We start from the raw sequence: 11,450 nt of genomic DNA on the forward strand, positions 1-11,450 counted from the left end.
ACTTGAATCTTCATTTTATTGGAGAGAAATTGGTATCCTAATTCTTTATTATCGTTGTATTTGATCAATGCTAAATAAATAAGAAGATTTTATAGTTTTGGGGTTATTTTGTGACAGATTAATGAGTAGATGTCTTTCTTAGTAAAGGTTTTGTTGCGTTCGAGAAAGTGACCTTTGTGGCGAAGCAAATGGTGGTTCGGTTTAGCTGTGTGGTCAGGCCTTTAATGTTACCTCCTCCCTTTCTTATGTCGTCTAGAAGGTATCAGAACTGATGATCCACCTCAAATTTGCGGACATCCCCCGAATTTGTAGTCTTGGATTATGTTAATAGATGTTGGCCAGACTTCATGTCCCTCGTTGGGACATAGGTTTTCAGAATGGTCCACGAGGCGTGACACAGAGCTTGGTGTGAAGGGTGTTCTACTTCGGATTTGAAGTTAGCTGGACTGTGGTAAGATACGGAGCGGGAAGTGGGAGACTAAGTTTTAATGATGTTTTGTGAGGATTTGTGACCTGGGTTCTGTCGATAGGACCAACATCTTTAATAGACTTTCTTTCAGAACTAAATGATGGATGATTTCGAAGAAGTGCCGGGTAATAAACCGCTGCGGTTACCAAAGAAAGCAGCTAAAGTAAAGAACAAAGTATGTCACTTTCCAAAACGTACTCTTAAGCTAGATGTTCAGTTTCACTATCAATTCCTGATTTGAAGTAGATAGGGACCAGTGATGTTGGAATTTTGTGATTCTTATATCAGTAGATAATTTATGCACTTTACATATGTATTAACTGTCAATAAGTTTTTTACGTAAAGCTAAGAAATTGCATGTGTTGGTTTGTAGTCTGAGAAGTTTTCAATGCATTTCTGTCGTTGTTTTCAGGCTCCAGCTGCTCTGCAAATAACAGCGGAGCAATTGTTACGTGAAGCGAAGGAACGTGACCTAGAAATTGTTGCACCACCGCCAAAAACTAAGATATCCGATCCCGAGGAGTTAGCCGAATATCAGAGGAAACGGAGGTGCGTATCGGAAAAGATCATATAGGAAATGTTGTTTTTAAATCTAATCATTGGGAAATGAAAATTCATGTCCAGTTGGGATTTAGGTTTTCGATTTCAAAACTTTGCGGGATTTCGTTGTTATTTGAAAAAATCAAGCAAGAAACAAGCTAAAACGTGAATTCCTAGTGCGTTTTCGTTATTGCAGAAAAGAATTCGAAGACAACATCCGTAAAAATCGTTCTCAGATAGCAAATTGGGTAAAATATGCAAAATGGGAAGAAAATATAGGAGAAATGCAAAGGGCACGTTCAGTGTTTGAGCGCGCACTTGATACTGATCATCGTTCTATCACGCTATGGCTCCAGTATGCGGAGATGGAAATGAGGCAAATCCTTCATTTTTCTTGTAGTATCAATTTAGCTTGATGAGAGAAGTTCACCACTCATTACGAATTGGACTCAGTCTTTATAAGGTTTTAGGAACAAGCAAATTAATCATGCAAGAAACATTTGGGATAGAGCAATCACCATTTTACCTCGAGCTACGCAATTTTGGTTGAAATATTCATACATGGAAGAACTGATCGGAAATATACCTGGCGCAAGACAAGTAAGGATTTTTTGCAGTTTTATCTGAAATGCTTTATTTAATTTATCAGGATTGATGCGTACTGAAGGATTTTTGGCGAAAAATAGGGATAAGCTTATTTCACATCTGTGATTATCATTATCAACATAGATTTCTGTAATTTCATGCTTTATTAGGTGTTCGAACGCTGGATGGATTGGGAACCACCAGAACAAGCCTGGCAAACATATATCAATTTTGAATTGCGCTACAAAGAAATCGATCGTGCGCGTACTATTTGGCAGCGATTTCTTCACGTTCATGGACATGATGTGAAGCAGTGGTTGCGTTATGCAAAATTTGAAGAAAGATTCGGCTATATTGGAAATGCTCGTGCTGTAGGTCTTTTGGGTATTCTAAAATGAGACTTCAAGTTTTTACTTCACTGTTTGAAAAGATAGTTCCTGATAATACAGAATAATAATTAAGAGAAGTGAATGATAACACAAAATGTGTATTTCAAAAAAATCGATACATTAAGAAATTACATGAGGAGTTGGGTTTATAGTTTCAAACAACCAGCAAAATCATATAATGAATTAAATTGTTGATTGTAGGTTTATGAGCGAGCCTTGGAATATTTTGGAGAAGAAAATTTAAATGAAGCACTGTTGATTGCATTTGCTCAGTTTGAAGAACGACAAAAGGAGCACGAAAGATCGAGAGTTATCTATAGGTGCTTTAATCATTTTAAAAAGTTTAGATTTTTATATTTTATCTAGCATATGCTAAGAGATGAAGATTTGATCTTTAATGTTGAGTAATCAGTGTTAGGCTTGTAGTTACTGTTGACTGATTTTAGGCCAATCAAAGTTAAAAATGAATTTATTCTATTTTATTGTAGTTATGATTTTATAGGTATGGACTGGATCATCTTCCACCTGATCGAGCTGGTGAAATATTCAAATTCTATACCATACATGAGAAAAAGTATGGTGAGAGAGCGGGAATCGAAAATGTAATTGTTAGTAAACGGCGTCATCAATACGAAGAGGTAAATGATCTTGAATGTGTTACCAAAATGTTGGTGTTTGGTATCATATTTTTATAAAATAAGCTTTTGAACGAAGGTTTCATTCAAATACTAGTTGTTTTTGTATGATTAGATCTGTTTCAGCAAATTGCTGAAAATTCCTATAATTACGATGCATGGTTTGATTACATTCGTTTGTTGCAAAATGAGAAAATTCATCGCGAAGAGATGGAAGATACATTTGAGAGAGCGATAGCTAATGTACCTCTGCAACCTGAAAAAAGGTATTTTTCGATTTAATGCACGCCATATAATTTAATTTTATATATACTTTGCATCTATACCATGTGGTATAAAAGCAAATTCGGTAGGGTCTTTAGTTGGAGATGTTAAACCAGATTTTTCAATTTTGGGAGCATGGCAGTAGGCAAATAATAATCATTAGGAAATCGTCCAGGTAAAATGTTTGATAAACATGAAATTTATAACATATAAAAAAAATGTCATTTTGAAAGCGATTTTAACGATGAGACGAAGCCGATACTTTCATTAAAATCACAGCTTTTGTTGAACAGATATTGGCGACGATATATTTATTTATGGATTAATTATGCGCTCTATCAAGAATTGGATATTGGTGACATAGAGAAAACGCGAGACGTTTACAGGATTTGCTTACAAGTCATTCCTCATAAAAAATTTACTTTTTCAAAGATATGGGTGATGTTTGCTTATTTCGAAGTGCGTCAGCTTCGCTTATCTGATGCACGTAAAATAATGGTGTGTTTTTAGGATCCTTCATTTGAAATTGGATTTTGTTATTTTTAGAGTTTTCGAGTAAATTCTATGAAAACAAATAAGTAAAACCTTTGAAGTGAAATTTTGAGATATTGATAAATAATTACATACGAAAAGTGATTAGGCACTACTTCAAAGATGAAATTTTATGGATGGACAGTTGCAGGGAAATGCAATTGGAATGTGTCCTCGAAATAAACTTTTCCGAAATTATATAGATCTTGAATTGCAACTGCGTGAATTTGATCGATGTCGGATTTTGTATGGAAAGTTTCTTGAATACGCTCCAGAAAACAGTAATACTTGGATTAAATTTGCTGAAATGGAAACGCTTCTTGGTGACGTCGATCGTGCTCGCGCAATTTTTGCTCTGGCGGCACAACAGCCTGCGTTAGACATGCCTGAGGCCAGCTTATAAATCCCTTCTTCAATTTGAAAAAATGATTTTGGAGTAGAAAAATTTAACTGGATAAATAGAACATTTCAGGATCTCAATTTTGGTTTGTTGTAGGTGTTATGGAAAGCTTATATTGATTTCGAAGTGAGTCAAGAGGAATACGGTCGAGCTCGTCAGTTGTATAGTAGTCTTTTGGAACGAACGAACCACATAAAAGTTTTTTTTTATCAACCGTGTTTTTCTAACTTCTTAACTATTTTCTTTTTTTTTTTTTTTTTTTTTCATGTGAGTTAACTTTATTTCTCATCTTACTTTACCTTCGTTATCTGGCTTTGAAAAAATTCCAGAATAACGCGGATAAGTTTTGCCTCATAAGTATTGCAGGTTTGGATAAGTTTAGCGGAATTTGAATTATTGGTAGGTGATGTGAGTGGCGCACGGAAGACATACGAACGCGCCAATAGGAATCTAGCAAGTAGTGAAAAAGAAGAAAGGTTGTTACTTCTGGAGTCATGGATGTTATTTGAAAACAAATATGGTGACGAGGATTCTGTAACAGCAGTAAGCAGTTTTACTGATTTGGAGAATATTTATAACATAACATATTTACGCCAATTAATCTAGACTGGCGGTTAAATTATGCATTCCATCGAGCTTTATATTTGTACTTTCTTTAAGATTTCAAGATTTGCATGGTTTTTATTCTACAGTTTTTAGAATCAAAATGGTTTTTAAAATGTATGTTTCTTATCTATATTGAGACCCTCGTTAATTTGCTTAATGCTTGTTGACCGTTCTATTAGACTTTGTGACTACGATTATATTCCTTTAATTTTAAAATGCTAATGAATGTAGCATTCGTTAGTTCCTTTACATCGTCCGAACATGTTTGTTTGTTGCTGATGTGCGCATATTATTATACCTTGTCGAGATAAGCGGAATTTTCGTAATACCAGTATATTTAACGTAATGAGATAGAAACCACGACTAAAAGGCTTATCGTCTATTAAATTTGTATCTTCTTGTATGATTAGTTCTCCAAGCAGAATTCATTTCGTCGAATTTCCTTCGCAATGTGACTTCAAAATTTTCCATTTTCATTACTTAATATATACAGAATTTATGAATCATCGGAACAATTTCTTAGGTTTCTCGTTTAATGCCAAAAAAAGTGAAAAGGCGTCGTCAGATTCAGACAGAAGATGGTGTAGATGCTGGTTGGGAAGAATATTTCGATTATGTATTTCCAGATGAACAAAGTAAGATTTAATCTTGACTGTAAATACTTATATATGCTGTTTATTAATAGTGCGATCAGAAATTGGCAGTTACTTCATAATTTTTATTTTAGCTTCAAAAGGAAGTATGAAGCTATTCGAAGCTGCCCGCAGATGGAAGGAAAAACTTACGCAAGTAGCTTTGTCAGTTGAAAAAGATGCGGACAAAAATGCAGAAGACAGTGATATTAAAGACGAGCCAACAGAAAGGGAGATGAAAGTGCGTGAAGATGATTCAGATACTGACATATCGACATCCTCCTCATCTTCATCGGATGGTGATTCTGAATCAAGCAGTGAGTCAGAAGATAGTGATTCGGATTAAAATCCCGAAAAGTCTGAGTGACTACAAAGAAATGCAAAAAAACCATGGGAGGGTTAATGGTTGTTTCATTTGTTTCCCATATTTCGCCCTCGAGATCTTCATAATCACTGTTTTATTTTAGTACATATCAACCTGTACATATCAACCAAATTTCATACGTATTAAAAGAAATCAAAGAACATCCTTTTTGAGTTCGTTGTGTTTTTTTTTTTTTTTTTTTTTCATATGTTTGTAATTTCTTCACCAGTTATATTCGATAAAATAAATTCTTGTTCGAACAAATCTTTGTAATATATCAGTAGACTTCGTTTTTTCTTTCTAGCTTTAAATAACATAAAGCGTGAGCGGTCGATATCTTATTATGAGGAAATGAACTGTTGTATATTGGAGTTTGTGTAGTGGGTCGGCTTTCCTTCTATGTGTTAAAAATAGTTGGGCAGTTTTACGCCCACTTCATTTTAATTTTTGTTTGTTCTGTGTAGTAAGTTGGTTATAATTAAATTTTCAGGAATCACGAAATTTATCCCATTTTGCTGGTTTTGGCTTTTGTAATTAAGGGAGAGTTCATATATACACTGATTTAGTACATTTATAATGGCAAGTTGTGATTTTTCCAATTTTTAATGTTTAAGTTGATTATTGAAATTATTCTTGGATGTTTCGGGTGTTTGGTCAAAAATTGTCGTTAAAACTAGTGCAGTGGATATTTAAGTTAAATCTTGCTATAATTTTGTATAACCTTTAACATATTAACGAAGTTAAAAATATAAATTTTCTGTGTTGTGCCTGAGTTTATTCAATTTTTTGCACCAAAGACTACCAATTTCTTTCTGTTTTTTATATACCTTTTCTAATCATTGCATTGTATGTGTTGAATGTGTGCTGTTCCCATAAAGATTTTATTTTTACTCTTGATATTTTCAACGCAGGACTATTTAAGAATTTAAAATCAGTTAAAGTGATCTTTTTTGGATTTAAAAATTTAAGGATGCTTGGTATTGAAATTAAAACTTAGTAAATTCTTTTCCGCATGTGACGAATTTGTTAGATTCCTGATTTTTATTTTTTAATTCAAAGTAAAGGATGACAGGTGAATATTGGTTGCTTACCCTTTTCTGTTGAGTGGTTCTGTGAAGATAATAAGAGAAGAGATAAAAGTGTTCGGTAGGTTTTTGAAAAATATTACAAAGTGGGATTGTTTTGCATGTGCTGGGAGGATTTAGGGCAGCATGTAATGCTGGCATAAGTATCATCGATTTTTTTCGTGTCGCTTCTATTTGCTGACGAGTCCAGTAAAAAAGTTCTTTCATGTCTATCACTGTTTCAAATGGAGAAGCTTCAAAGAAAAAAAAAGTGTTTAAAATTATATCTAAGTGCTTTGCAGATTCATCAATGCTTTAACATGATTGTTATTACTGGTGAATTGACTGAGTAGGGAAGAAAGAGGAGAATTGGTTCAGAGATTCCTTGGTTTTTTGAAAGAGAAAGTGGCTGTACTCGAAGGTAGTCATTTTTTGCTTTTTGAAAAATAGTCATAGATTGTAGAAATTTGAGGTAAGTAACCATGATGGCTTTGTTTCTCGTTTTTTGTTATTTTTTATCTAGTTAATGCTTTTGGTAAGCGAAGCAGTTATTTAAAACTGATTTTTGGCTACAGTAGTCTTATTAGATAGAGCATATTATAAAGTCCAGGAAAGATTGGTATCTGTGGCGACTGTTTTAATTATTCACATTTAATGATTCACTTTTAATGAATTTTAATGATTTGATACACTTTTAATGATTCAAATAAATGCAGTGCATTTAATTAGAAGAATTGTAGAAAGAGTCGTTCCATTGTTTGTTGCCGTTTTCAACGTGAATTTGATAGACAACTTTTAAATTAGAATGACTATTCGAATAAACATTTCAGAATGAAGCATTTTTTATGTAGTGTTGGGATGCTTTGCTTTTTGAGTTCAGTTTGATTGTAAATTCTTTTATCTTTTAAAATTGTTGCATGATTATACTATTTTTCATTAACTCAGACTTGAAATGAATCACAACTTAGAATGTGTTGTGTATAGTAAATTGTGCTTTTTTTTACCTCTTGTATCTATTAAAAAGGACGGTTATATCAGCTATTCTGTTTGGATTTAGATTTTGCTCAGTAAAGAAAAAAGGTATATGTATTATAAGCAATTATTTGCTTTATGTTTCAAATCCTTCTTGAAATTGACGGTTAGAATTGACTTGTGGTATTTTCAGATTGTGGTTAATTCTTTGAGAAGGAATGAAATAACAGATGGATTTTTAAGTATCACTAAAATTCTCGCTCATTTGGCAACTGCATTTGATACCGTTCATTACGAGTTAAGGTACTGAAATAATTGCTCTTGTGTCTACTTAAGCAAAATTGAAGACTCATTTATTCGTTTTATGATATTATGAGAGTTTATATTATAAGTTACATTATGAGAGTTGTACTGTAATAATTTCCGACAGGAATCTGTCACGATGTATGCAATTTTATATTCATTTTACCTCTTCATGCTGATTTCTTAATTACAGTAATGTTATTTTAATAATGCGAAAAAAAAAATTTAATTTTCTGCATTGATGCTATTTTTTGTTAATAAAAGACACGTTTAAATGACTGTATTCGTGGCTGATTTCTGTTAGAAATTTTTTTTCTAAAAACACGGTATGATAGTGAGGAAGAAATTGACCACCAGAAATGCAGTCTTAATGATCAAATGTAAGTTATAATGGAAGTAAAGTTGGCATGGCATTTTAATTAGACGATCATTCATCCAGATTTTAATGACTTTTCCACAATTGTTTGAAAGTTTTTTTTAGTTATGATTACGTTCTATTTAAATGACTTTTGGCTTATGCGATTTTTCGTCATTCTTTTGAGTTATGGAACTATTTCTATCCCTATAATTCTCGTGGTTTTTTATGTTCGTCGAAGAGCTGCCGGTAAGACATTTTTTTATGAGATATTTCGTGAAATTTTGTTATTAATCCATATGTCAGATTGTGGTGAAATAATGTAAATTATTACCATTTATTCACTTAATAAAAAAACCTTATTTTTAGAAGATGGCTTCCAGCCCACAACACTGTTTTATTCATTTTTACGCAGCTTTGCGCTTGGGAAACCTGAGTATGGATTGATGATTTCTGACTCCGTAAAATTGACCTCAATTGTTTCGCAAAAAAATCTCCGTGATGACTCTCTTCATCTTATTTTATGTTTTTCATGTCTTCAATTCACTCTTATTTTAATGGGTTACATACAAGAACGGATTATAACACAGGTTTTTATGCTCACTGAATGACTTTTATCTATAGTTTACTCGTTCTGAGAATTTGAACTTCTAATTGAATGTGTCAATTTTTTGTTTTTATCATAAATACATTTTTTACATGAATTGTAGGGAGATTTATATGAAGCGTTATGCTAAAGAATGAAAATTAATGGGTTGGATGAAACATTGTGGTGAAATGACCTATTTCTAAATTAGATAAGTATTTTTCAGAACCAAGCTGAAGAATTGATTGTTTTTATTTCAGGCTTACTTATCAATTGTGGATGATCAGCTAAACAAATTTGAAAACACTCAGTTTCTTGTTTTCATAAATCGTGTTTTTGCCGTTATCCTATGTGCAGTTTATCTGATTTCGAACTGGAAAAGGTTGTTCTATAATTTATTTTCTTAGCGAAAATTTTGTGAAATTTTTTGTTGAATATTATTCGAAATCTTTTGTGATTTGAAAAGAATTTACATCAATAAAAATAAATGAAGCAAAAGAAGAAGCTTTAAAGTTTCTAATTTATTACAGAGAACCTCCTCATGTTCCACCGTTTTATAAACATTCATTTACATCATTTTCTAATACGCTTTCATCGTGGTGTCAGTATGAAGCCCTTAAATTCGTTTCTTTTCCAACTCAGGTACTTTTCAGAAATTACTGAAACTAAAATAAATCATTGTGAAATAACTACAAGTCCTTGTATACTTATAATTCCAAAAAAATGCAATAAAAATGGAACTCGTTGTCAGAAACAGAGAGATAAAATTTTAATCTTCCAAAATAAATGAAATAATGTGCTTTGAGACAGTGTGCAAAGCATCGAAAGTGTTGCCGACAATGTTGATGGGCTTTATTGTCAGAGGTGAACGTTATAAATGTGGAGAGTGCGCTTGTACTATTATGCTTGCGTTTGGAGCGACGTTGTTTGTTCTATCAAATAGCTCTAAGGAACATACATCTAACGGTTATGTTTTTACGTCTTTAAAAAATGTTTGCAAAAAAACTAATGATTAAGAAGTTTCAACAATTTTAAGGAATGGATAGAACAAGAAAATGTTAAACTCCCTTCATTTTACTGGAAAATAGAAGTGTATAGAGTAATAAGTAAAAAGTAACCGAGTTGAAGGATATGAATTTTGCTAGTTGCCTTGGAGTTCTTATCCGTATTTTATAAGTAAAAGACACTTAACAAAAAAATGGATCAGTTTGCCGAAATATTTTTTTTTTTTTTTTCTTAAAACTTCAATTTTGTTGATCTGCATCAAATTTATATAGACATCGCTGGTAATTTCATGAAGTTATAGCAGTTTTATCTTCCGATCATGTAAATACTATTTCTGGAATTTGTTTGATGTCCGGTTATCTTTTATTTGATGCTTTCACTTTGAACTGGCAAAAAAAACTCTTTGATGCTCGGCCACGAGTTTCCAGATACCAGGTCTTTCAAAGAAATAATCTTTTTTAATGAAAATTCATGAAATCACTAGCTGAGAGCAAGCTAGCTTTCACTAATTGAAGTTGACATAATGGCTAATATGAGCTACATTTTTTAATTTTCTTTGTGTTGCGAATTGACTGACGTTGTTTAACTGAAACAAATTGAATGGGCTCTATTTGTAGCGGATATTAAAGATGAAAAATAAATAATCGAGGCAATTAGACTTGTCTTTTAAAGGAGAAATTACCATAGCAAGCACAATCATCTGCTTTCTGAATAAATTTAATATTTAAATTTCAATCATGTTCACTCATTATTGTTTAGATGATGTTTGGTGTGAATGTGTTCAGCATGATATTGTGCTCTGTAACACTTATCCAGGAAGGAACGTTTCTGTCGTCATTCCATTTTCTAATAACTCATAAAGGATTTGCCCGAGATATATTTTTGTTGTCTTTATCGGGTGCTCTAGGACAGGTTCATTTAAGTTATTTAAATGAAAGAGAAAATGAATTAGGACGAATTTATTTCTAGTCACTGTATAAGTTTTATACTAAAAATAGAAACATAACTTTTATAATTCATTCAATATTTCGGAGAACGAAAGTTTCTATCTACTTCTATTTTTTTCTTTAATTTCTGAATCGTAACTTATTTAGAACTTTTATACGATCTCAAAAACCACGTCCTCTCCAGATTTATCCATAACATAATGCAGTTACTTCATTATTTTCTGCGGATCCATAATCTCCTTAATAAATCTTTTCATTAGAAGGACTTGGATCCCTGATATTTTTTTGAGGATTTAATATCGTGAACTTCTTTTCAGATTGTAATTTACACAACTATTGAACGATTTGGGCCTGTGATATTTGCGGTGATGATGACACTGCGGCAGATACTTTCTATATTACTTTCAGTAGTAGCTTACGATCACCCAATGTCTGTTTGGTCTATTTTTAGCTTATTAATAACATTTATTGCTATTTTTGGCACTATTTATGCTCGCCGTCATCATACTTTACAGAGCAAACATTAGATTTTGTATTACTCAGTTTTGAAGTTGAAGCTCACAGCTATTACCTCCCCATGTTCCAGATAGAGAATTTTTAAATCTAGTCCTTCCCATGTTAGCTTGAAATTTATTAAATTTATCTGATCTGTACGGATATACGGGACTTCTCTTCAGGACCAAATGATCTCGCTGTTCTTTCTAGAGCAGTTTTGACCAATAATAAATTACAAGTTGGTATAATTATAATAATTTATTAACTTAGTAGTTTTAACACCCGAAGTACTTGAATTCATATTTGTA

At 32.4% G+C, this 11,450-nt stretch overlaps 2 protein-coding genes across 2 annotated transcripts; both read left to right on the forward strand.

Annotated features, from left to right (window-relative positions):
• Positions 1-566: 566 nt before the first annotated feature.
• Bm13922 (Uncharacterized protein) lies at positions 567-5,397 on the forward strand (the record flags this gene model as incomplete). The annotated part of the gene is made up of 14 exons (XM_001901543.2): positions 567-644; positions 882-1,018; positions 1,206-1,385; positions 1,480-1,609; positions 1,765-1,965; positions 2,185-2,303; positions 2,486-2,621; positions 2,745-2,884; positions 3,176-3,380; positions 3,565-3,804; positions 3,910-4,011; positions 4,180-4,356; positions 4,943-5,054; positions 5,147-5,397. The coding sequence occupies 14 exons, from the start codon at positions 567-569 to the stop codon at positions 5,395-5,397; spliced, it is 2,208 nt and encodes a 735-aa protein (XP_001901578.1).
• A 2,840-nt stretch (positions 5,398-8,237) lies between these two features.
• On the forward strand, positions 8,238-11,174 carry Bma-pst-1 (Uncharacterized protein; the record flags this gene model as incomplete). The annotated part of the gene is made up of 8 exons (XM_001901542.2): positions 8,238-8,358; positions 8,479-8,699; positions 8,956-9,077; positions 9,226-9,337; positions 9,502-9,661; positions 10,002-10,135; positions 10,460-10,612; positions 10,965-11,174. 8 exons carry the CDS (start codon positions 8,238-8,240, stop codon positions 11,172-11,174), a joined length of 1,233 nt encoding a protein of 410 aa, XP_001901577.2.
• Between the last annotated feature and the right edge of the window lie 276 nt (positions 11,175-11,450).

This window comes from Brugia malayi (assembly GCF_000002995.4).
Source record: "Brugia malayi strain FR3 genome assembly, contig: Bm_v4_Chr4_scaffold_001, whole genome shotgun sequence".
Classification (NCBI taxonomy): domain Eukaryota; kingdom Metazoa; phylum Nematoda; class Chromadorea; order Rhabditida; family Onchocercidae; genus Brugia; species Brugia malayi.